The sequence below is a fragment of the Apteryx mantelli genome, chromosome 22 (assembly GCF_036417845.1).
Source record: "Apteryx mantelli isolate bAptMan1 chromosome 22, bAptMan1.hap1, whole genome shotgun sequence".
Classification (NCBI taxonomy): Eukaryota; Metazoa; Chordata; class Aves; order Apterygiformes; family Apterygidae; genus Apteryx; species Apteryx mantelli.
The window spans coordinates 11,692,879-11,719,464 of NC_089999.1; the positions used below are offsets into that span (position 1 = coordinate 11,692,879).

Genomic DNA, 26,586 nt, shown 5'->3' on the forward strand with positions numbered 1-26,586 from the left:
ATGGTATTTTGTAAGGATAGGTGTTCTGCTGAGCTTCTGGCCAGATCTCTGGTTAATGTTTGAGTCCCTTTGGGACTGGCGGTAGAGGGAAGTACACAAGTATGATGTAGTATTACGTTTACACGGGGTAAAAATAATCTCTGTTTATGTATTGCATAAAGTATAAAAGCTAGATTTTCAATGTTGGTTGTCTCCAAGTGATAGTCATTGCCCCATCTGTCTGGATATTGTCTGCTCTCCTTATCTTTTTATGGCACAATCAAGCCAGACTTGGCACACTTAAAGCTATACGTTGGTATACAGAGAAACTTTGCGTATTAACATGATTCATTCTTGACTTAAATTAGCATCTCTCATACTATACCATATTATCTGATGATACTGGTCTATTTTCTTCAGCCTTATTTGTGTCTGGATTAGTGGTGCCTCTTGGCCTAAGCTCAGCTGTGTTTTTGGTATAAGTTTTTTTTTTTTTTTTTTTTTTTTGGAATGGAGGATTTATTATTTAGCTTAAGTAGCTCTATGGAATATAAATAGACTGGTCTTATGGAAAACAACTGAACTTTAAAGTCCATATATTACTAGAAATCTTGGGCCACTTGAGTTGCTTTTTAATTTTTTTTAAATAATCACTTAATGTAGGCAAAGGGATTTTAAAAAGTATTTCCTAAGATGTATTACGCTACTAGCACTGTGCTTTTAAGAGGAATTTGAGTGCATTTTCTCATATTCTGATCATTCCAATGCTTGTTGACTGTATAAGGTTAAAACATGGTTTGGCTTGTGTGTCACACAATAGAAAGCGGCTGAACGGTAGAGCTCAACAATACAGAGGAAAAACTACGTTGTAGTAGAATGGGGTAGTAACTGCTAGCGTTTCCTCTTCCTTTCCTAGGCCTCTCTGCACCTCCACGTGCCTTCAGTGCAATCAGACGAGCTACTCCACAGTAAACACTCCCATCCACTTGATTCTAATCAAACTTCTGATGTGCTCAGGTATTTATGGTTGATCACTTACAAAAATATTCTGCATTTCATTTTTCATATTGCTGTTGTAAAGTTACCTATTTCTTTCTTGTTCTTGCTGTTAGTTTTCTTTTTTTTGTGCTGCTAATATCCTTAAGTACTTCACACAGACACATTCGAAATTACTGTGCTTTGAGTGATTAAAAGATGGCTTTATCGCAAAACAGTGCAATTAAAAACAAACTAAAACATCTCAAAGCCCCCTTTTAACTAATTAATGTTGATTACAACTGAAAATATTTGAAAGACAATGAATTCCTCAAGCTTTAACGGAGTTTGAGGTGTAACATGGAAGATGGTGCATAAGTGAATGGAAGATTATTTATCAAGCTGTTAAGCCAGAAACTTGGATTGGTTGTGGGAATAGTGAAGTGCTGAAGCAGAATAGAGTAGATCCATGTAAAAATGGGACACCTGTTGATGAGGAAAAAGTCAGACTTCTCTAGATTTTTGTTTTCATATGTAAATCTCTTGATATTAGTTGAGCATCAACAATTAAAATGGCTGTTTTCCACTGGGGGAAAAAAGTCTAGCTTTGACCTGCTGTAATAATTCTGAAGGCATATTATTTCGGAATGTTGGCAAAACTATTTTGTGTGTTTAGTTCTAAGGAAACTGGATTTCTATTAAATGAGGACTATAAAATGCTTTCCTGAAAATAGTGGTGGGAAAATCTGTTGGTTTGATGGACGCTTGTTTGCTTTCCAGGTTTGTTCTGGAACAGTACAATGCACTCTCCTGGCTAACCTGTGATCCTGCAACCCAGGACAGACGGTCGTGTCTCCCAGTTCATTTTGTGGTGCTGAATCAGTTGTATAACTTTATCATGAATATGCTGTGATCTTCATCTGAATTTTGAAAGACAAGAATGAGGAAAAGGGATATTTCACTGCAGGACTAAGTTATAAATTCTTCTCAGTGCAAGTTGTTTGTGATGGGGTATGAATCTTGTTACTTCCAGCAAATATTGCTTTGGCTTGTGAGAAGGGCATCTATAACCCTACTGTCTTTGATGCATTGACTATGGGGGACTCTTTAGAATGATGATCAGAAAGTGTATTATAACATTTTTAGTAGCAAAATTAACCATTTTTCCCCAGTCACAGTATTTGTGAAGAGTAATGAGCCATAGTACCCAGTCATGGTTAATGAATTTTAAAGCATGGAGATGAGAAGAAACATGAGGAACAATAAGTTTCAACCTATGGCTTCAGAACATCAAGATGTTCTTGTATTGGATTATAGTACCTAGTATTCAAAAATGCCTGCATCTCTTATTTATTGTAAGTTTTTAAATGTATAAATTGTCTTATATTTCTTAACCTCTTTTATAAAAATTTTCCTAGAAGGTTTATACTGCCTTCTTGCTTTAAAGCAATTGGTCTAAAATATATGTAATCGTCTTAATTAAAAGTTGCAGTAGGTTGCTTTTAGAGTATTATTTTTTTGTAAGGGGGTGGGTGGGGACAGTAAATTTGTATTGTCTTGATGTACAGTTTAATGGGGATAGAGGGGTTAATGTCCATACCATTGTGTGTGGGGGATTTACAGCTAAGCTGTAGTTGCAGAGTACATGTACAGTAATGAAGTTCACTGTGTTTATATAAATTGAAAAGGTACCGGGTCTTACAGCATTTTATATCACACCTTTACAGAGTAACAATGGCAATATATAAGTGATATTGTAGGTGGTTTAACTTGTAGTGAGAATAAAACGAATAAACTCTTCAATTGAAGTTTGTGTTATGGTTCAGGGCTGTGGCTAGATTCTCAGATCTGTTTCCAGCAGACAGGTTTTTATTACAAGAATATCCATTGTGCATTGTTGTTACCTGGATATTCTTGGCACTGTGGCGACTGCATTATTCTCTTTCGTGTTTGTGATAAAGCACGAATCTGAGACAGAACACACAGACACAGAAAATTCTGACCTTATCCAAAGTCTCCTGCAAGGCTGAAATTTAGCCCAGCCCTAGCCATTTTACAAATGCAAAAATAGTCAATCTTGACTTTAAGATTGGTGTGTGTTTAACTAAAATGTGGTGTATATAGATTCTCAGTGAATTCTGGTATTCAGATTTTATTCCACTAGTAAAAAACAAAACGAAACCCTGAACGTTTTCCTTTTTCATGTATTTTGGCACTGTGGTGAAGGTCCCAAGTATCAGTGTATGGCCTTCCCCTCGTCCCCTTTTCAGACTCTGGCTGGGGCATGTGCCAAGGAGGCTTAGCCCTCCCTAAGGAAGGGACTCGTGAGTTATAAGGCTTTTGTAAACCTCTCCCTCTATCTACAGTCACCATTTTTCCTCGGTAGTTTCCTTCCATTCTCCTAGCACATGCCAAATGTCTGATGCTGCTCTAAAATGGCCCCTACGGGTGCTGAGGAGCAACAGCATATGCTTTTTCTTGGTTCCTCATCTTCTGACTGCCAGGTTAAGGACTTACTCCTGCAGTGCCCGCGTGAGCCTGTTGGGAGAACCCATGCTAGTTTATCACCTGGGTCTCAGTACTGTTCATCTTGCCTGTTCAGACCTCGAAAGGAACAAGCTCTAAGATCCATTTGTGCACCCACCGTTAATCCTCTACAAAGAAGAAATCACTTGTATTTACAAAACTTAATATGTTGATGAAAATCATGTTTTGTAAATGCAAAATATTTGCCTGAGATAATTTTTCGTATAAACAGTCTCCTTGAATTGTATATATACAATATTAGCAACTTTTTTGTTTTTGTATAAAGAAGTTGTACAATTGGTGACAAAAATTTTCAGTCGTTTCTTCAAAAAAACATGAGTGCAATCAGAAGTCAGCATATTTTGATATTAAAGTTAAAAACTGGGTCTGTCCATTACTTTTTCTTGATAATGATAATGTACCACAGATTAAACAGCACACTTTTGTTTTAGAGCAGGTGTTTTCTTTCTCATTTGGCTGAGCTCTTAAGGGGAAAAGTGCTTCTAAAACTGGAATTTTCAAAGCATATCTCGTTTTGTTTTGTTAAATCTGACTTGTATCCATAAAGGTAAGTGAATGAGCTGCCTGAACATTGGTATAACTGTACTCTGTTATCTGGACCACAACCTTCCCTGTGAAAGTCTCCAACTGTGAAATATGCCAGTTCTTTTTCTCCCCTCTCCCCAAATGCAGTTTAAGTAAATTATAATATTGTAACCACTAGGAAATATCAGGAGGGTCATTTCTGAAAGCGATAGTCGCAGCCAGCAATGTGCATATCAAAACTGCCATCCCCATGGAGCCAGCTACTACATTGGGCACACTTCTTTGTTAGTTTCTTTCACTGAGCTGTTTTACTCTTTTAAGGGCACATAATTAGTGATTTATGAATAAAATTGTCACAATCCACTAATTTGGGTTGTTTAGCAAGTACAAGCTTAATGTATCTGAAAATTTCAGCTCTAGCTTCTCAAAGTGGTCTTGCAAAAAAGCATTGTTCCTGGCAGTGCTCTATTAAGTAGCTGTGGAAGTTTATCTCCTCTTGTTAGATAGCCAGTGAAAGATGCATCTGAAATCTTCCCATTCAGATTAAAAAAATAATGTATTTTAATTTAGCTGTACTGTACTTAAGCCATGTAGTCATCTGGACTGTGACTTATTCTATTATTTGAATCGGATTTCTGTAAACGCTGTTGCTAGACCAGCAGGCCACCAACTGTACTTGCAAACAGCCCTTAAATTTTAAAGTAGCTGTAACATGTAAATCTTTCTAACATTTCCTGAAATAAGTAAAAATAAATGAATTTATATTTAAATCCTCAGCTATGTTCTTACTTAGCTGTCAGTATGGCGCAGATTATTGTATTTCTGTATTTACCTCCTATGGTAATTTTTAACTTCAATGTGTTGCTATGAAGACTTGCAGATGTCTTTAATCAAGCACTATTTGTTAATACTGTAATATCAAAATATTATGTTACATTATTTTAAAGCTTTCAAAAATAAGAGTAAAATGTTCTTAAAATGCTATTGCACCATATAATTTGCTGCGCAACAGTATGGCACAGCATATCCGTCTGTTTTAGTAGTAGTGCTGCATAAGCAATGTTTGATGTGGGTTTCTTTTGAGAATGTTTTCTTAATGAGGTGCCATTGTATGACATTACTGTCTTGAGAAGCTGCAGCTGGGAAGGGCTGTTTTCTTGTTGTCTTTGCCTAAAGGACCCAGGACTAGGCCTCATGCTTCAGGGGGGAGGGGGGCCTCTAAGTTTTATTTTCAGTGGAGTAAAACTTAATTTACAGTAGAACTGGATTTGGGACCTACCATAATCCTCAGGGTCACTTTTTCAGGAAGTCACTGCTAAAGCTTTAGTTTTTTCCGATTAAACTGGATGCGAGGACGGCGCGAAGCTCTGGGTGTCGGTTGCAGCCTGTGGCCTCATTACTGCACATGTTCCCCCCCCTTCCCCCCCCCCCCCCCGGGTCGCTTCACCGCGGGGCCTTTCTTGAGTTCTCACACAGCGGTGACAGTTGCTGGTCCAAACCGTCGTATTTATCATGACAAAAAGCGCATAAGGAACAAACACTATTGCTGCCGAATGCCATAAACACTGAGTTGTACAAATTGTGATTGAGGAAATGAAAAAAAAAAAGGTTTATACTTTTTAAAAAAAATTCAAATGGAATAAATTATTCATGAAGCCTTGCTTGCGGCGTCTCTTTATTTACAGCCGGGGGGCGGCGGGCGGGCGGGAGGAGACGTGGGGCCCCTCCCCCCCGCGCTCGGCGCGGCCTTCCCGCCCGGCTGTCGCGCGGGCGTGACCTCACTTCCGGCGGTGACGCGAAGGGCGCGCGCCGGAAGCCGGGAGCGGTGGGGCGGCGGGCGCCGGGGGCGAGGCGGGAGGCGGCGGTGGTCGCGTGCGCGCGCGCGCGGCGGCCCCTCCCCCGCGGCCGTTGACCGTGGCCTCGCCCCGCGGCCGCGCCGCCATGGCGGAGTGCTCGGGGCTGCAGTTCGTGAGCCCCTACGCCTTCGAGGCCATGCAGAAGGTGGACGTGGTGCGGCTGGCGGCGCTGAGCGACCCCGAGCTGCGGCTGCTGCTGCCGTGCCTGGTGCGCATGGCCCTGTGCGCCCCCGCCGACCAGAGCCAGCGCTGGGCGCAGGACAAGAAGCTCATCCTGCGGCTCCTCTCGGGCGTCGAGGCCGTCAACTCCATCGTGGCCTTGCTCTCGGTGGACTTCCACGCCCTGGAGCAGGACGCCAGCAAGGAGCAGCAGCTGCGGTGAGGGCGCGGCGGGGGCCGCGGGGCTGCGGGGCGGTCAGCGAGGTTCCGAGCGCCTTTTCTGGCTTGGTGATGCCCTGGCTTACCGGAACCCTCTCGTCATCACCGTGCCCGGGAGGAATCCCCCCTCCCCCCCCCCCCGAGTTACCGTCTTTCTTTAACCGAAAAGGTTTCTGTGCTCGTTGGTTTTTTTTGTTTTGTTTTTTTTTTTTAACGGTTGTTCCTGCGTTTTAATTGTTAGGCACAAGCTGGGAGGAGGTAGCGGAGAGAGCATCCTGGTGTCGCAGCTGCAGCACGGGCTGACGCTGGAGTTCGAGCACAGCGATTCGCCTCGTCGCCTTCGCCTTGTGCTGAGTGAATTACTAGCAATTATGAATAAGGTAAATCTCGCGTCTCCGTCGCTCGGTGTTTGTGAATTTTATGTTACTGAAAGTGAAGAACCAGAAGGCTGCCAGCTGGCTGCGCTGAAATGCTGCCCGGTTCCGTTTCTGGCGCTGCTGTGGTGTGTCAGGGCTGTTCTCCAGGCTGTAGCTGCTTCACCGAGATTTAAACTCTCAGTCGCGTTGAACTGGTGATTAAACTTCTAATGAACCCAGCTTCCCAGGGAAGGTCTTTCTTCCTCTCAACAAATGAGGGCAATCTTTTCTAATATGATACAGGCTCTGTATGTTCTATAATGTGCTGTACTCAAATACAACGTGATGACTTATAAGTGCAGAAATCATATTTCAAGATGACGTTGTGGCTTTTTCTTCTGTCCGTATTTTTTTTTACTGCTATTGCAGTATGATATTTAGCTACCATATTTCTCATTTTTCTCTGCATTTTATTTTCTTCCTGTAAACTTACGCTGTTTATAGAATTCTTAGTAGGCTGTTTTTCTGTCTTCTGGAAAGAAGCAATAATACCATCTGTATTTAATTATCTCTACTAGTAAATATTTCTTATTCCAAACACTTTTCTTGCCTATCCTGTGTTTATAGTTGTACGTTTTTGACAGTTTGTAATATATCCAATCTGTTGAATTCAAAGCCTTGAAAGTCTGACAGGTGCTGATTGAGTTATACAACTCACTTCCTGAAACCTGTTCTGTGATGCTGAATATTGTCTTGTAGGTGTCAGAATCAAATGGTGAGTTTTTCCTCAAATCATCTGAGCTCTTCGAGAGTCCTGTCTATCTGGAGGAAGCAGCAGATGTTCTCTGCATTTTGCAAGCAGGTGTAGTATTCTCTATTTACAGTGCTTTCGTTAATGCTGTTTTACTTGCGACTTCACTACTTCTTACAAATGGAAAAAACTTTACCCTAACTTTTGGAGCTGTCATAGCTGAATTAAGATTAATCTCGGATGTCCAGCTCTTTGAAAGAGAAACAGACCAAAGACTAATCTTTCATTCATTAATTTGAGCATGTTACATAAATTTATATTAAAAGCTACTGTTTTACTATGACTTTTAAAATCCTCTTTTTATCCAGAGCTGCCATCACTGTTGCCCATAGTTGATGTAGCTGAAGCTCTGTTGCACGTTAAAAATGGAGCCTGGTTCCTGTGCCTCCTAGTGGCCAATGTTCCTGATAGTTTTAATGAGGGTGAGTTACAGTTTCTTCTTGCCCAGCTTACTTTTTGTAAAGCTTTGAAATAATTTCTAGGAATCAACTTGATTCTAGGCTAAACAGCATAAATATTTGAACTGAGGAGCGCTTGGCCTGTGAAATGCAACTTGGATGCATTTATGCTGAAAGGCCTCTCGTTCCCATCACATTCGTTACCCGTGCTTGCAGCCTACTTCAGACTCATCGTGCGCCTGTTGCAGTTTTTCGTCTGTAGGTCACCTTTATAAAGGCTGACTCAGACAGCGAATGATTGGGTCCAGGAACCTGGTCTATCCTTGCTAATAGTCCTTGTCTCTCATACTGAGACATGTTACGAGGTGAAAAATTTGTACTGCCATTGCCCGTTTGTTATCACTTACGTAGCAATAAGACTTGAGTCTCCAGGGCTGCCAGGTGCACAGGTTGCATTAGACAGAGTACGAGCAGGAACTGAATGATGCCTAAATCTGTAATGACCCTGTAATTTCTCTGAGGAGAAACACCATTTCCTTATTCTGCTCATACAGTGCTGATCAACAGTTCTTCCGCAGCACATGGTTTGTGTGGCTCAGCTAATAAATCACAGTCCGCTGAACGAAATGGCTAGTTTTGTGTGTATATGTTTATGTGGCTTTCTGCTGGAAAGGCCAGATTTACTTAGACCTCCTCTTGAATGTTTAGTCTGTAGAGGTTTGATTAAGAATGGTGAACGGCAGGATGAGGAAAGTGTTGGAGGCCGTCGCAGGACAGAAGCACTGCGTCACCTGTGTAAAATGAACCCTTCCCAAGCTCTAAGGGTCCGAGGCATGGTGGTGAGTCTGTAATTATTCTATCACGAGACAACATGTGAATTGTAATTATGATCCTTACTGGAGCATTGGAGGAAAAAAAAGAAAGAAAGAAAAAGATGATTGAGCTTGGCTATTTTGTCTAGGTGGAAGAGTGTCATCTACCAGGTCTTGGTGTTGCTTTGACCCTGGATCACACTAAAAATGAATCTTCAGATGATGGAGTGAGTGACCTGGTGTGTTTTGTGAGTGGTTTGCTACTTGGAACAAATGCCAAGGTTCGGACTTGGTTTGGAACTTTTATCCGAAATGGCCAACAGGTATGAATATTTTTGAATATTCACTTTTAAAAACTACTTTTGTAAGTTGCTGTAACTTGTCCGGATGTGGACATGCCCATTTGTCTGAAAGCATTTAGGTCCTATCCTTGACACAGCCTTTACAAGGCAGCCTCTTCTTGTGGGACCATCAGATCTATAAATAGTAATACCGAAGGCAGCTATGCGGTTGTTCCTCTGAGAGATTTTCAGATACATGATCCAATAGCCATGGAAACGAGGGAATCATAAATTAGTAATGTTTACTTGGTATATGTGTTTGTGCTCAGTATTTGCAAGGGCAAGTTGTGTCTTGACTTGCCAGAGTTGATTAAAGCTTGTGGTTCATTGAAATAAACCACTGTAACATGATCATGTGTTGCCCATTACCCTGGTACTGAAAATTAAAAAAAAAAAACCCCTTCCCCCCATTCTTTTTCACTTGTCTTCATCATTACGGCAGCTCTTATGTAATAAAATGTCTGATGAGATTAGGTTTATATTGTTGTTTTTATCTTTTAACTTCTCACACAGAGAAAAAGAGATAATATCAGTTCTGTGCTTTGGCAAATGAGAAGGCAGCTGCTCCTGGAGCTCATGGGAATCCTTCCCACGGTTCGCAGCACACACATTGTTGAAGAAGCAGATGTTGATATGGAGCCAAATGTGTCTGTGTACTCAGGACTGAAGGAAGAACATGTTGTGAAAGCCAGCGCGTTGTTACGTCTCTATTGCGCTTTGATGGGAATTGCTGGGCTGAAGTAATGAATGTTTTAATGCTCTATGTTTTTATTCACTGTCTGTTCAATTTAAACAGAGGTTGGGGGCTTTGGGCAATTTTAACATGAACTGTCTCCTAATGTCATTGTGCTCTTGAGCCATTCGTGGCAGGATATGCCATTTTTAGTGCTGAGGGAGACCCTTCTCGAGTGCCCAGGGCTGGAATTGCCGGCTGATGAAAGTTTCTTTATTTCTGTAGTGTAGAGAGAGCAAATATTACGTGACTCTAAGGTCTGTGGAGACAGGTATGTTTTTTGCGTTCCAGTACTACTCTTAGCAGAAAAGCTTTTTCTTTATTAGTGAAGATCCATGTGTAAACTACACTGGAAGTTTTTACCTAAAATAATATTAGTACAAGAAATGCCGTGCTCTCTTTAATGTTGCAAAATTCAGTCCTATAGAAACACTAAAAAAAGTCTAGACCTCAGCCTTTGGAGCAGTGTGTAGAGCAGAAAACAGCTGAAAACTAGCAACGTGTCCTTTAGGAACTTTTAATTTATTTTTTTCCACTTTTACTTTTTAGAGTGTGATAATGTAGCATCTTCATACATTATTAGTTCTCATTTTACATATGTTATACTAGTAAGCATGATTATACCCTGGGGAAGCTTTCTCACTCTTGTTACCTCTTAACAGATTTTTAATGTGACTCTTAAGTTCAAAAAGTATTGCCAGCTAATCTTGATACTTATTTATTGATAGTAACTTGATAAACAGATACACGTGAAGTAACAGAGATTTAATTTAAGTAATCTTTAACCATTGTGGTGATACTGGAAGTCTCTCCACTTTTAAATTAGGCAGGAATTTTTTTTTTCCTATTTAGACCAACTGATGAAGAAGCTGAGCAGCTACTTCAGCTAATGACCAGCCGTCCTCCTGCAACTCCAGCTGGTGTTCGCTTTGTATCCCTCTCCTTTTGTATGCTTCTGGCCTTCTCCACTCTTGTCAGGTACCTCTTGATAGAGGAGGAGCTTTGTAAAGATGCTACTTTTTGAGCACACTTAAGGCAGTGACATCCCAGAGCTGCACAGCTCTGCTCTCCTTATTCTTTATACAAATCTCCATACACTGGTTGAAAAGGACTTGTCCTCCAGGACTGTGAGTAAATGGATGTTTTACTCTGCTCGCCCTCTTGTCGATAGTAAACACTTTTGAGAGGGAAGTATCAGCGTTAGTTGGAAATGGTGTCTGAAGGCTGACGTAGGCCTCAGTAATTCACTTTTCCATTGAACAAGTTTGTGGCTAAGCACTTTAAAGACCCTAGAAAAAAAGAGTAGCAAAATAGCTGCTTATGGGTTGTAGCTTTCTGCCCCGTGCTTTCAAGACAGCAAACTGGACAATTGGACTCTTGCGGAGACTTCGAAGTGTGTGTTAGTATCAGTGCTTACCCCGCTGTTCATGCTAAAGAGAAAGGACAAAAAATCTCTTGGCGTAAGGTTCCTTCCTCAAATGTTGATTTTTTTCTGCCTAGTTATTACTAGTAAAACTGTCTGTAATTCCTGGGGAAAAAACCTCTCTTATGGGATTTCTTTGTGCAGTACCCCGGAACAGGAACAACTCATGGTAATGTGGCTTAGTTGGATGATAAAGGAAGAAGCTTACTTTGAAAGGTGAGAGCAGGCTTTTTTTGTTTGGTTTTTAATGATTCCAGTAATCTCACATTTACTTATGCCCTGCTGGGAATTAACTCTTTCCTCTTTGTTATCACAGCATTTCTGGTGTGTCTGCTTCTTTTGGAGAGATGCTTCTCTTGGTAGCGATGTATTTCCATAGTAATCAGCTCAGTGCTATCATTGATTTGGTCTGTTCCACTTTGGGAATGAAGGTAAACCCTAAGCTGTTTCCACCAAATATATTTCTCTATTAAATTCCATCTTTTGCTGTGTATTTATACACCTATATTTATTTGAGTTTAGATATAAAAACTGAGTTATTGCTAATATCCTTGAGCAAATGTATACTCAAGACATGAATAGGTGACTAAGTTCCTCTAGAAAAACATCAAAATGTACGTATGACTAGAGGAATATTATGATAAAAGATACCTTCAAAAAGAGCTGACTTGTTGAAACCAATACTTGCAAAATATGAACTTTTTAGAAAACTAATTGAAGACCTTTTGAAACTGTCTGGAAAAGTTTTATTTTAAAAAGTTTGAAGAAATGAATATGTAATACTTAATCCATTTCTGAAAATTATCAAGAGAGATTTATGTTCACTTTACTGTCCTGTAACAACTTCTCGCCTCATCAAATGTAAAAGCTAAGTAGTTAATTTTCAGGATGAGGAAGATGTGGAGTCATGAACTTGTGAACTTTGAAAATCATGTTGCTTTACATTCCAAGTATAGATATACAAATGTTTTCCTGGTACTACAACACAAGTTGAAAAAGGTTAAGAGTTTATTAAATAAGTTTGGAGTACTTAAGAAAGCAGAACTTAAAACAGCAGGAATTGTGTTCTTTGTTTCAGATTGTTATTAAGCCCAGCTCACTGAGCAGAATGAAGACTATCTTCACACAGGAGATTTTCACTGAACAGGTATTTTAAGTCAAAGCCTTTTTTTTTCCTTTCTTTCTTTTCTTTTTTTTTCTTTTTTTTTTTCTTTTTTTTTTTTTTTAATCTAAATCACTTGACCTACCAGAAGAAACCAAATGCTGCTGGTTCTGGAGAACCTTGGCCCTTTCTTTTTGTACATTGATCTGGTGATGCTTTTTTGAACGCTTGGATTTTTAAATTATGAGGAGGCAAATGAAAAAAATTGTCCAGTATGAAGCTATTTTTTTGCTACAGCAGGGAATTGTATACAAACGTAATACATGTGCTACAGTTGTACACATACTGTATTACACAAACTACATAAAAAAGTTGTTTAGCTTCCAAACACACAAAACTGAATAAGTGCCAGAACGGGTGTAGTTTTGCGACTTTGTCATGTTGTGCTTCTGTATTGTGATCAGATGAATATTTGTGATGTTCTTCTTGGTAATTATAACTTTCCTTTAGGTTGTCACAGCCCATGCAGTTCGTGTGCCTGTTACAGGCAATCTCAGTGCTAACATTACTGGGTTTTTACCTATTCACTGCATTTACCAGCTTCTAAGAAGTCGGTCATTCACCAAGCACAAAGTATCCATTAAGGTATGACCTTCGCTTTACTTCTGTTTGTAATTTTGGATGTTGACTAGATTTTGCAGACAATTATTTAGTAATCAAGTTATAACATGAACAGAATTCTTGATGAATATAAATGCCTATTACTATGTAATTTAAGAAGGAACACTATTAAATTAGGGTACCCAATTTTAGCTCTGTAATCCTGAGACTGGAACTTAAGGAAGTTATAAGGAAGTTCTCTCTCTCCCTTTTCTGCACTTAATAAACTCCTGGTCGGAAGAATATTTCCATCCAGGACAAATTTTGTTGGTAGAACTGTACAGGACAAGGGAAACTCTTCCATGACAGTAAATTTATGACTATGTCCAACTCAGAGCTGGTATTACACTTTCCTAAGTCAAAGCCCCATTCAAATACATTTTGCCTAACTAGTTAAAAAGGGGTTTACTTGCAAACAAGAACATTACCATCCGCCTTTGAAACTAAACATGTAGGGACATGTTTTTTTCTAGGACTGGATCTATAGGCAGCTCTGTGAAACCACCACTCCACTTCATCCTCAGTTGCTTCCTCTTATTGATGTCTACATTAACTCTATTCTTACTCCGGCATCTAAATCCAACCCAGAGGCCACAAACCAGCCTGTCACGGAACAGGAGATCTTGAATGTTTTTCAAGGACTCACTGGGGTAAATCACTTGTTTGCTTCTTTCACGGGTGTTCAGGTGAATGCGTGGTACAGTACATTTTACGTATGCTTGATGCAGATTCTGAAAGTTGCCTCATTGTTTGTTTTTGACTCCTATATAGTAAACTGCCTCCCATCACATATTTTGATGGGAATCTTGTTAGTGCTACTCAGATTTCTGTGAGGGTTGCTATTTGTCCCCCTTTTACCCTGTTCCTTGGGAAGTGACCAACTCATGCTATTAAAAAAAAAGAAAAGAAAAACACTTTCTAAAAGTTACTGGTTCATTCTAGCAGTAAAATGAATTGGAAAGTGGAGGTGCTTTTTTGGCACCGTCATATAATTTTTTTTTCTGACTCAATTTTGTTACATCAAAAATCTTATTTAATTGAAACACCCTACTTAATTTTGGAAGAAGCGCTTTCTTTTTGAAAGAAGTATGAGAATGGTCACTTGGGCGCATCTAGAATGTGTGGCAAGCATTGACTTGCATTGAAATCCTGGGATAGCTCCATTCTGGTATCCCAAGATATCAAAAACATGTTTTATGTTTGAAGTTTTGTCATTTTTTTTTAGAAAAATAAGTTTCCCACAACCTTCAACTTGGACCTCATACGGCTTGATATTTTAATCCAAGGTTACTGCCTTATCTTTCTTCATATTTGCAGTTAAATCCAAATTTTTGTTCTCAAGAATCAGGGATGCAACATGACCTTTGTATGTGGTTTTATGTGCAGGGAGAAAATGCTCGACTTGCTCAACGTTACAGCATCACAACACGATTGCTTGTCCTCTACTATGTCCTGTCGTATGAAGAAGCACTTCTGGCAAACACTAAGACACTAGGTATGTATGAATGCAACCAGTGGGCAACAGCTGAACTGAAAGTTAGATGCAAATATGGGAATTCTTACAATAAACAAAGTTCATATTAGTATCAGATTCAAGTACAGTATAAGAAATTTAGATCAGAGTTTATTTTGGCAGTGTAATTCTTGTAATAAATATAGTGTTACTCTAGAAACTAAGGACATGAAAGTTCTACTAAAACTCTGTAGTTATGGGTTTTTTTTTCTAGATTGAGAAGGATCCAATTTGGCCAGAAAGTTACCAGAAATGTTTGTAACAGTCTGATAAATATAGCAACAAGTAACAAAGAGTTGTTAATGACTTTAGATCTTCATTTATTCATGTGCCATCAAACTTGCAACCTAAATATGTTTCCTCTGCCTGGTGATTTTATTGTTGCCAAGGCTGAATGATTTCTTTTTGCCTTTGAAATTCAGACTTTAAATCAATACTAAAAGAATGTTTTGTAGTTTATTGACTGAGCTTGATTTCATTGAAAACATGGTATTTATACCTGATGTGCATTTTTAGCTGCCCTTTTTAGCGTGCAAAACTTCCAGCATTCATCAGTGCTATTTTGTTCATATTATCCAAGAAAGAAACACATTAAAAAGCAATTATGGTTCTTTCTACATTTATAACCTCCATCCCACTACCACCTGTTGTGTGTGCTAACAGGTGAAATTCCATGAAGCAACTGGTAAGCAGATTTTTTATGTTGAATAAAGAAATTGCAGTTTTGAGCTATGATCTCAAAATCAGTTAGACTTGATCAAAAATGTTAAGGAGATCTTTGGAACAAACCCAGATGCTGCCAGGAAAAGATTTCAGTTCACAGAAGTGATGTCCTGAAGGGCTTAATTTAATACTCTAACAGGAGTGAGGTGTGTTATTTGGAGTTTTCTGTATTCTGCCCAAATAACGTAGAGGCTAGTGCTTTACGTTTTCTTTATTGATTCGGTTGGGGAAATATTTTCTTCAACTGTTATGTGTGGTTTCTGTCCCTGTTTCCTTATAGCTGCCATGCAAAAAAAGCCCAAGTCTTACTCTTCAGCATTAATGGATCAAATTCCAATCAAGTACCTCATCCGCCAGGCACAAGGACTGCAGCAGGAACTTGGAGGTATATCTGTGTGTGCAAGCCCAGTGTGCGTGCAGAAGGAAGGCTAAGCGTATTTCCAGCTTTACATCCATCTGTTTCATAGCATGCTTTCTCTGTTTTGTTTGTTTTAAAATCTGTCACAAATGAGGTTACAGGTATGTTTAGAGAGTTATAGTGAAAGTTGGGGGAAGACGATTCTTTTTAAAGTAGGTTTGAATTACCTGAGAATTTTATAATTGTTCCAGACTGCACTTTAAAGTTACTATAGGGTCCTCCCACCTTTCCAAAAGCTAACTTTTCCTTTCTGTTGGAGTTACAATTTCAGGCTGTAAACATGCAAGCTTACTAAACTTCCCAGCAGTCATTCAGTTATGGTCTGTTATTGAGATGATAGGACGTAATATGTTCAGGTGAATGCTGCAGGTATTTAAGATTTATACTGTCTTAACACCGTTACAGGCTTGCATTCTGCACTGTTACGCCTTCTTGCTACTAACTATCCACACCTCTGTATTGTGGAAGACTGGATCTGCGAGGAGCAGATCACAGGCACTGATGCCTTACTGAGGAGGATGCTTCTTACAAACATTGCCAAAAATCATTCTCCCAAACAGCTCCAGGAAGGTAAATAACTTCATTTGAAGTAAGCAGTTTTCTTTCCTAATTGGTTGGAATATAGTGGGTCTGGGAGTGTGTATCCATCTGAATCATTCGATTATACTGCATTTGTATAATGAAAATGTTCTGCTGCAAGCTTGTTTTGCGTCTATGAACAGACTTGAAGGATTTTTAAAATGTCAGAGTCCAGTTTTATCAAAATCCCATTGTATTTATTTTATAGCGTTTTCCATGCTCCCAGGAAATCATACCCAGCTGATGCAGATTCTGGAACATTTAACACTTCTCTCTGCTGGTGAATTGATCCCATATGCAGAAGTACTGACTTCAAACATGAATCGGTTGCTGAATGCTGGAGTCCCACGGAGGATTCTTCAGACTGTCAATAAACTGTGGATGGTTCTTAACACTGTGATGCCAAGAAGGTAAGTTCAAACTACTGTTTCGTTTGTTGTTGCAGGTGGGTGGAATGCAACCTTCTGTTTTAAAAATAGTGACATACTGCCTTTGTCTATTATAGTAAACTTACGACTGGCTCCAGGAATTGGAGGTTGTGATTGACTAGACTGTGTTGGATTTATATTGCTTTGTGCTTCGTTGAAATTTTTGATCTGTTCTCTATTTAAAAGGAAGGTAGTTTTTGTTCCCAGAGGAAAGGGAGTCTCCAGTTGGCTTAAAATCTAATAGAATGGTTTTATAGTATACATCATTTATGCCATATTATTGCTGAAACACACACTTGCTCTGGTAAGAGTGTGCCTTTTTTGGGGAAGTAGATACTCTATATTGCAACAAAAACATAGTTTGGTTGATATCATTTCGGTGAATGTAAGTTGACTATATCTTGGTTGTTAACTTCAGGAGCTGCAAATGTGGTACAGGTGTTTTGCTCCTTGATAGGCCTAGAAAAATACATCTAATTGAGATAAGTGAATATCCAGATGCTTATGTGATCCTCTTTCTCATACGGATTATCTTTTAAAAATGTTAAAAATAATCTCATTTGTAGATTGTGGGTCAAGACTGTTAATGCTCTGCAGCCTTCAGTAAAAATAGTCCGACAGCAGAAATACACTCAGAATGATCTGATGATCGATCCTTTGATTGTACTAAGATGTGATCAGAGAGTTCATAGGTAAGCATCTCTCTCCTTTAATTTCTTCTGATGCTCTGTGGTACTTAAGATTGATGCATAGTGAGTGGTATCTCACAGAAAACTTCTGAAAACTTTCAGTATTTCAAAACATTTTCAGACTAGTCGTATGAGCTTGTAAGTTCCATCTTTTGCTGCACCACTTTCTTGTATGAAGCTTGCTGGTCTGCGTGCTGACTGAACTGTGCTGTTCCAGCCTGTCACACTACCCAGATGAGTGTCTTGTTGGACAAACCTTGTACCCAGTCCTATTTTGGAAACTCTGGGATTGTAAATGGATTTGCACATAGATCCATCCATTTTGTTAGATTTGTGCATGTGAATTTGTTCTAAATAGACATTGTGGCATGCTTAAAATGGCTGCTGCCACATGGTGGTGGTTGTAACTGTAACATCCCTCCACTTCATACTGTCTTTTGCCATCCCTCATGGGCCTGGAAATATTCCATCTTTTTGGTAACAATTTCTGCAAGTGGGTGCTTGATGAATATGACAAAAGTAAATTTGATTCATTTCTCAAGTAAGTATTTTAGTAGTACTTGGAAATAAGTTCCTCTAGATGTCAGTGATGACAGGGGAGATGTAAGTTGGTTTATGGCTTTCATGTAGAAGAATAAGCTGAGAGTTTTAGTAGTGAAAATGATCATAACTGATAGCAACAAACCACCTTTTAAGAAGAACATAAAGTAATGCAAACAGTTCAACCTAAAATTTGCAAATGGTAGCTTTTCTTTTTCACAGTCCTGAAGAAAATTGCATGTTATTTTAAAAATGTTAATCATTTTAAATGTACTTCAGCCTCTAGCTTTATTCCTTTTGTATTCTTTTTCATGTCTTTTGTCAGTTCTAGTTTATTTTTTCCCTTTTTGCTTTTTCATTATCTTTCTGTCCATAATAAATGGCTAATAGTCATCTTGATTTGTTCTTCATATTCTTGCTTGCATCTATCTGTCTGCCCTTGCCTTACAGCTATTGAGTCATTAATCCAATTTCTATTCAACTTGGTACATTTTTGTACCTCTCTGCTAGATTTCAAATTTCTATTGATCACATTTTTAATGCCAACCTGTAGGTGAAATATTTTAAATGTATGTCCATTCAGCCCTGGATGAAAATTGAAAATCCCAAGTTTCTAGAACCGTTAAGGAGATTTATAATGCAGTGTGACTTGAAAACTGTCATACTTGCATTGTGGAAGCAGTCGCTTAGAGCTTGTCTGCCTTGTTTTTCTATCTCCATCACTCAGATCATTATTTGGCTTACTTCATGTACAGCAGATAATTTTATGATTTCTTTTGTTGATAGACTATTAAAAATCAGTTTCTTCAGGAATTCCTTGCTTTTGTAAAGTGTCTGCATGCCTGTGTGTGCGTGAGAAGAGTAGGATTGAATGGCAGAACAGCAGAAGGGATTGTGACCATTAGTATTTTGCTGTGTTAAGAAAAACAGCTTTAGTATGAACCAGACTACAACCAAATTAATCTCTGAGGAATATTTTAGTTTGTTCTTATTGTTACAGCCATATTGTTCTGCCTCCTGAAATACCTTTACTTTAACATGTGTTTCTGTATTAGGAGTCCCCCTCTGATGGATATAACTTTGCACATGTTGAATGGATATCTTCTTGCTTCCAAAGCCTACCTCAATTCTCACCTAAAGGAAACAGCGGAGCAGGACATTAGGCCATCCCAAAACAATGCAATGGGTCCAGAGACCCCAGAAGTCACCAGGGAAGAATTAAAAAACGCATTGCTTGCTGCTCAGGTAAAGGGGAGAAATAGATGTTAAGTGAAGTGGGGAAAGGCAATGATAAACAGAAATATAGGCATGGGAAATTAAAAAAGAAGACCTCTCTGCTTTTATTACTAACTTCTGTTACCAGGAAAAAGAAAACTGCCTCTGCATTTGACTCCAGATTGTATCTAATATAGCATGAACGTTTTTCCCACAGCATAAAATTTTTGTTTTCTAGTCTGAAGCATTGTGTTGATTAACTATATTAATAGTGGATTTGTGTTAGTTTAAACAGAAGAATTTTGCTTACTAGCACTTTTGCCTCTTGCTTGGGGTATCCAGAGGACTCTCTACTCAGCATTGGAGTAGTAAAGCATGAATAAATGTGACAGACCTACGTAGGATCATTTGAACTATGTTGTTTGAGAAGCAGCCAGCCTTGGGAAGTGTGAGGCTGAAGAACGGTTAACTTAGTTTGACATTATGAGAATTCCTGAGTAATCCTGTTTCACAGACAATCTCTTCTTACCTCTCTGTGGAAGCATGACCCTATTAGAAGATTGGTTTTGAGTTAGTAGGAGGTTTTATTCAGAGGAGACTACCATTTAAATGTACTATGAATTACATGGCCATGTACATATTTGGTCTGATCCCTATGATTTAAGGGATCACTGGATTAATGATTTATGCTACCTTATATCAGGTTTACTGTATGCTTGCATACTGCATACACTATATATATGTGCACAAGGCAAGACTCTGTAGATGTCTCAATACTAACATGTTATTTGCGTATATATTTTAAAACAATATTTGATTCCTTCAAAATGACTCTTCTGATCCATGCTTATGATAATCTGTTGATGCTCCAGATTTAAGCTTTTGTTCTTGTTTGAGTCTTGATTCACATATACGCTGTTTTTTTCTGGAAGGTGGTGGTTATTGCAATGAAATTCTCAGGGTTTGTGATTTTTGAACTAATTTTTTTTAATGGAAACAATTCTAGCCATCTGACAGCCATTAATTTCTTAAATTGACATTACTTTGTATTTGATTTTTTTTTTAAGCATGCTGTATTGTTTAATTTCTTCCCAGGATAGTGCTGCTGTACAGATTCTTTTAGAAATCTGCTTACCTACAGAAGAAGAGAAAGCTCAGAGCAGTAATACCTACAGCCTGCTGAAGAGTGTTTATAGTACCACTGGCTCTAAGAGCCCAGAACTAGAAGAAGAAGAAGATAGCTTGCTCTGTAATCTTCGAGAGGTCCAGTGTCTCATCTGCTGTCTGCTGCATCAGATGTATATAGCTGATCCCAACATAGTCAAACTGGTTCATTTCCAGGTCTGGTTTGCGCTGTTTTAGTTCTTTAATGGTTCCTTCGTTAGGAAAGAGCCAAATGTAGTGGTGGAATGCTACTGTTGTGTTCCTCAGAAATCATGACGACCCCCTCCTCTGCCTCCCATTCCCCCAAATTTGTAGTACCTACATTTCCTCCCTCTTTCAGTGCAAGCACTCAGTACTGTGGCCAAGAGGGGAGCAGCTAAACGGTGCCTGTTCCTCATTATTAAACACATGCTTTGTTTGTGTCACTGCCCTTCTGGATGCCAAAATAGTGTGTCCATTCTAGGCCAGGGAAAACTAGCCTAATCATCTTATATTTACTTGTCCCACATCTTGTGTGGGTTACTTCTTTCTGTCTGTGTTTTTAAATTATTTCATCTATTATTCAAAATTGAAATTTGGCTTCAGATATAACCTCTTCCTTCCTTTTTGTTTGGGCATACTTTTTCTGTTTAGAGTGGAAGAAGAAAGGTTGCCTCTGCCAAAACAGTAGTAGATCTTCCCCCAAAAAGGGGATGGAGGGGAGCTTAGCAAATGTTTTGCTCTAAATGTGTTTTTCAGTGTGGGTTAGACTGCTCATTGCCAGATGGCTGTCTCTCTGCTGTGACCTGGAACTGATTAAGTGACTAGAAAAGCCATAATGGTCCAGTTGTGAAATAAGCAAATTGGGCCTGGGGTGGAGTTCGGAACAGAGAGGAAGGGCACAAAAGGAAAGGTCACTGCAGCGTGGTTTGGTCTGGGGAGTGGAAGGGGAGTTGATATGTAAATAATAAATTGAGTCTCGTGGATAAAGAACTGATTCAGACCTGGGGTGTGTTACCAGTCTGCCTCGTGTTGCCTTGGGTTATAGGCCTGTTGCTTAAAATTCTGAATGAAAGAGAGTTACAACTATTTATGCTTTGAAACAGCATTAATGCTGTTTTAATCTAGCTGAATATCTTAAATGCATCAGAGTTTTTGAAATATCTTTGACATGCGTGTTTTCTTTCCTAAATTTTACAGGGTTATCCATGTGAACTTCTGGCACTGACAGTGGCAGGGATTCCATCCATGCACATCTGTCTGGATTTCATACCTGAGCTTATTGCCCAGCCTGAACTTGAAAAACAGGTACTGTACAGTCATCTAGTTTGGGAGTCGTAAGTAGTTAACCCTGCTGAAGTATTGGTTGGAGGGGGGAATAAAAGGATCACTATTAAGGTAACATTTTTAGCATTTTCATCCTAAATTAAAGGCTTCACCCCCAAATCAGAGATTGTGACAATTCCTCTAACATGTACACTTGTTTATGAAATCCTCATGAAATTCAAAATTACATTCAGGAATATGAAAAAAAGCACTTTTAGTAATGACTTGAATTTTTAATTTTAACTTAATTTTTTTAAGAGTATACATCAGTTGGCAAATTTTTGCCTACTTAGTTAACTGATACTTTATAGCTAGAGGAACTTGCATTAACATTTAAATTTTGTAAACCTTTTCTGCAGAGATGTTCTATAGAACAGATGAAGCAGCTTTAAGATCAAAATGTTATTCATTTTTGAGAAAGGTTTGACTACTAAGTCTTTATCCAGGAAACTATCGCCACTGTTTCTTGAGGCAAGCTTGGGGCAAGACTATAAGGTGTAAATTCCTAAAACAATTTAAATTTCTCCTTTGCCAGCTATCTTACCAGTTCTTTCCCTGTTCTAAGTGCAAGAATCCCTTCACAAAGCCTATCAGAATGACATGTGCTGTTTTCCTCCAGTTTACTCTATATGAATCTGAAGTGTGGTGGTTTCTTCTCAGTATGAGCTCAGCAAAGGAGGAGTCAGGAGTTTGCTTTAGAAATGTTTCGCCTGTATTTTTGAAGGCCTCATGATGATTATGAGAAACAATGGCAAATGACTGATAATTATTACTTCCTAAAGCAATTTATAGGCCTTGAATTGGTATGTTGTAACAAGGGGAGATTACGTATTTGGCTAGTTCCAGGTAACTGGAATTTATTGGGCTAAAGATTCCTCTTGTAAGAAAATTAAAAAAAAAACCCTCCAACACTGTTTTTTGTAACAAACCAACTTCCTAAATACTTATATTTAATCCCTTCTCAAATATTAAGTTACTGCTGATAAGGAGGCGCTCACTGAAGTTAAAAACAGAACACAATGAACATGAAGCAGCTTTTACAGGGATTATATTGTGAATTGTGTGTTGCTTTGTTTCTCACCAACATATCGGAAGAAACTGTCTGTGGGGGAGGTTCTGAAACACTGACTTTGGTACTTGCATTAATGTTAAATCTGCGAAGTTTTTTTTCTTAATGTCTGCAGAAACATTTCACAGTAACTACTATAAGGCTTCTCTGGCTTTCATCTCTTTGGTAAAATGGAAATATTTACTAAATATTAAGTTATGTGAAGAGCTTTGGATTGCAAGTGCAAAGCAATCTGTAACTTTATTGCCTGTTTCTTTTTTGTCTTTCACCTACCTAACAGATATTTGCAATCCAGTTACTTTCATTTTTGTGTATCCAGTACGCACTACCTAAATCTCTCAGTGTGGCTCGTTTAGCTATCAATGTCATGGGAACCCTACTCACAGGTAAGCATTCCAGCAACACCTAAGCACACCATTGCGGAAGTTTAATTAATGTTGTCTAGACTGAATACAATTTTGCCAAAATGCCGGTGTGCTAATTGTGCTCATAAACATAACAACAATTCTTGACTGGATTTTGATAATAGTTCCTTTTTAATTAACCATTAACTCTTTCCTTGACAGTTCTAACCCAGTCAAAGCGCTATGCCTTTTTTATGCCAACCCTGCCTTGTTTGGTTTCATTCTGTCAAGCCTTTCCGCCTTTGTATGAGGATATCATGTCTCTGCTGATACAAGTAGGGCAAGTCTGTGCCTCCGATGTTGCCACGCAGACAAGAGACTTTGACCCAATTATTACACGTAAGTAAGGCATCTTGTATTTCAAAAAGAATGCCATGGTCCCGGGGAGAAAATGATGTTCAATGTTTCAAATGTTTGAGTGCAGTTTGAATGCAAAGTAAAATTTACTACCATTAGCTTGTAAGTATAGAAGGGGTAGGGATAGGTGGATTTACTGGAGGGGAGGAAGGAAGTTAGAGGCTAAAGAGGCTGGAAGCACTCCTTTATTAGGCTTTGAACTGCCTTGCTTCTGTTTTGTTTCCTTGCACGTATTATTGCAAGATCTAACCGCACGTATTATTGCAAGATCTAACCCTGCATGCCAGTGTTGTGTGTGGAATTTGCCCTCATAGTCTTGGGAGGAAAGGATATGAGCAAAGACCATTGGCTTTTGAGAACACAAAGACATTTCCATGCCTCAGCTACGGCATAACAACTGATCATGTAAATCTTCCTAGTCTACTGGAAGTGCAAAGTCAAATGAGTTAGCTGAAGTCTTGCAGTATGGGTGGATAAGTCTATCACTTCAACTTCAGCAAAACATTTTGTCTTTTTTCTGTCTAAAAACAAATGTTCTGTTCATGTGATAGAAGGTTTGCTAATATTATCTATGCTAGGATATTTATGTTAAAAGAATATACATAAAAACAAAAGTCAGATGTAGGTGAAATGAAAGATGTTTTTAGTTTTGCTAGAAGTACTCTGTGGAATTAAACCTGGTGTATGAAATAGCGATGGTTCAAATTTACTATTTCCCAATATGCATATTTGCATTAAGGGTGTAGTATAACAATTGTTTTTGCTGTATTTATTTGTAATTTTTTTTTTAACTTAATTTTCTAGGTCTCCAGCAACTAAAGGAGAAACTGAATGAAGTGTCAGGACTTTGTAAAGATTCATCTTATAAAAGTTGTTCAAGGGACATTGCAAGCATGGACCCTGATGTTCAGTTATGCCAGTGTGTTGAAAGTACTATCATTGAAATAATTAACATGAGTGTAAGTGGAGTTTAGGAAGAACAGAAATGAAATTGTACTGTAGCTAGTATCACGGTCTATGGTGTCTAAATATGGAGAGAGCTGCCAAGTGGATTGAGAAACTGGAGCACAAGTCCTTGTCTTTCATTCATTGGATTCAGTTATGGCTGAACCTTGTCAAAAGAAAAGAATTCTTTAGAGGCTTATGCTGCTTCCAGTGAAAACTTCTGACAGTTACCCATCCAGTGAAAGTGGGCATGATTTTTAGGCATGCTGCATCACTTCATTGAACTGAGCAACACACCTATAAATGGTTTTATAACACTTTTTGAAAAGCGAATGCTTAGTTTGTTGAGCAAACAGCAAAACACTGGGTAAGAAAAGCTTGAGGTTGGAGAGCTTTGCTGAAGTTCAAATGAACTCGTGTTCCAAAGGCTTGCAGAGCAAGATGGAATAAAATACCCCACAGAAGACTGGAAAGTGTGGTGTAAGTAAGTTGTAGCATCTCACTGAGAGCTAAGAAAAGACTTAATTTTTTTTTAAATTTATTTCCTTTTCGAACCATTGGCCAAAATGTGAGTTCATGAGATCAGTAACTTTAATTCATTTAAAGATCAGTCAGCCTTCATTAAGTTTGAAACTGATCTAGAAGCTTCTTAAAAAAAAAAAAAAAGCATTAGTATTAAAAATCATGCTTATACAGCTCATTTTATAAAGAACATATTTTTAATGCTGCTCAGATGTCTTTTTTTTTTTTTTTTTTAAACACATCACTTAGTTTAAAAGGGATGAGAAAGACCTAGGGAAGCAAAGTACAAAGATATCTGAATTGTCATTAGGTTAAGATTAAAAAAAGAAATTGGTGTTGGAGGTTACTGTGACAGAAGCTGAATTTCACTGTAATGAATGGAATGACAGATTTTAGCTAAACTAGAGTGGTTACATCCTAGAGACTTGCAGCTTGGTGAACAAGAAGGCTGAATACTTCTGTGCTTAATGCATACAGAACTGTCTCTGAAAGCAGTTGATTGTTCTCTCATACAGGAGAACCACACGATTTAGCCTTGGAAGATGTGTTTTGTGGTATCACAGAATGGTGTGTATGGTGCAGTATCTGGAATTTTCTTCAAGGCTGCACAAGCTCTCGTGAGGGGCAGCAAATGCTTTTGCAGCCAGAGAAATAAAATTAAGGTTTGGCTGTTGTGCCAGAATTGAATGTAGTACTTCAACATGCTGTAACTGCTAAACTTGTCAATCCAGCATTTGCTGTTTTGAAAATGACAGTATCCAGAGTCCTTAACTAAGATATTTTTCAATTAAAACCAGTTTATATTCCAGAAATCATGGTCTGATTGTTTAGTCTGGCCTTCTGAATGTCTTGCATAGCTTTTCTCTTAGATGTGTTGGAATGTGATTCAGAAAAACTAATTATTAAATTGCCACACAAAGATACGGTACACATTCCAGAATTACCAACATGCTGATGTAAAGCCTACTGTAACAAGGTGGTAACACCATCTGACTACCAAGAATATTTTTTGTGATTTTGATGTAAAATATGTAAATAAATTTATATATTTTTTCCTCTTATGCTTGTGATTTTATATGCTGTAGTGATATTTAAGTAAAAACAAGTGTATGTTTTGGATCAATTTGTAGATATTCCTACTTCTAATTTCAAGTGGATTTGCCTATATTGATTTAAATTTTCCAGATTGACACCCAGGTTAGATAAAGGGAAACATCCTACAGGGCCTCAGCAAAAAAAAAGCCCCACCAAAACCGAAAAAAACAACCCTAGTGACTTGCAGAACCTCGCTCTTGGCAATGCAAAGTCTCAGGATCAAAGTTGTTTTAAATGCATGCAAGTACTTAAAAGTCACAGACTTTACTAAAATCAACTTTCATTAGCATTTTAGGTTCCTGCACAGTATTTTCAGTAATTATCCTAAAGGTAAGTTTAAAAAAATTTTTTAAAGTATATATTTCAACTGTAAGGAAGACATTGTGAAGAGCCAGCACGTCCCACAGCATATCCTGATTATAAACATACGCGAGCGCTACCAGAGCTTCTGTCTCCCGCTTAAAAACACAAAACAAAAACCCCACAAATAACACCAACAAAACCCGCTTCCAAACGGCGGTAGTTACTGAACGGAACCTACCGGAGGCCCCGAGAGGCGCGGGCCGCGCCGCCGCCATCGCCGCGACCGCCGGGCAGTTGCCCAGCAACGAAGACAACCCGGGAGCCAAGAAGGCCCTCCGCGATTGGCTCTAACAGCGCGGAGGGGGAAGGCGGGAGCTGTTGAGTTCGCGGCCCGCTGATTGGCGGCTCGGGACCTTTCCTG

General features: G+C 38.8%; 2 protein-coding genes across 3 annotated transcripts in view; both read left to right on the forward strand.

Annotated features, from left to right (window-relative positions):
* The window catches only part of MED13 (mediator complex subunit 13), a 60,338-nt gene extending 54,651 nt beyond the window's left edge, over positions 1-5,687 (forward strand). The window contains exons 29-30 of the mRNA XM_067309565.1: positions 896-996; positions 1,735-5,687. Coding sequence (XP_067165666.1) covers positions 896-996; positions 1,735-1,867 — 234 coding nt within the window. The 3' untranslated portion in view covers positions 1,868-5,687. The remainder of the gene's footprint in view (positions 1-895; positions 997-1,734) is intronic.
* Positions 5,688-5,843: 156 nt separating this feature from the next.
* On the forward strand, positions 5,844-25,828 carry INTS2 (integrator complex subunit 2). 2 transcript variants are annotated; one of them, XM_067309567.1, is made up of 24 exons: positions 5,844-6,260; positions 6,502-6,640; positions 7,376-7,478; positions 7,736-7,849; positions 8,534-8,664; positions 8,787-8,960; positions 9,492-9,718; positions 10,564-10,689; positions 11,279-11,350; positions 11,451-11,565; positions 12,213-12,281; positions 12,747-12,881; positions 13,370-13,546; positions 14,283-14,391; positions 15,413-15,517; positions 15,956-16,120; positions 16,338-16,539; positions 17,124-17,249; positions 18,842-19,031; positions 20,097-20,342; positions 21,345-21,452; positions 22,820-22,925; positions 23,106-23,282; positions 24,105-25,828. In XM_067309567.1, exons 1-24 carry the CDS (start codon positions 5,968-5,970, stop codon positions 24,272-24,274), a joined length of 3,579 nt encoding a protein of 1,192 aa, XP_067165668.1. In that variant the 5' UTR covers positions 5,844-5,967; the 3' UTR covers positions 24,275-25,828. The 2 variants fall into 2 exon arrangements, with proteins under 2 accessions (XP_067165668.1, XP_067165667.1); XM_067309566.1 differs by having other exon boundaries at positions 5,924-6,260; positions 23,175-23,282.
* Positions 25,829-26,586: the final 758 nt, after the last annotated feature.

Bases quoted from the DNA above. Each gene is read 5' to 3' on its own strand.
- INTS2 (XM_067309567.1), top strand. From the start codon at position 5,968: ATGGCGGAGTGCTCGGGGCTGCAGTTCGTGAGCCCCTACGCCTTCGAG. The intron at 12,882-13,369 runs GTATGACCTTCG...GTTTTTTTCTAG, and splicing joins AGCACAAAGTATCCATTAAG to GACTGGATCTATAGGCAGCT. The intron at 16,121-16,337 runs GTAAATAACTTC...TTTATTTTATAG, and splicing joins TCCCAAACAGCTCCAGGAAG to CGTTTTCCATGCTCCCAGGA.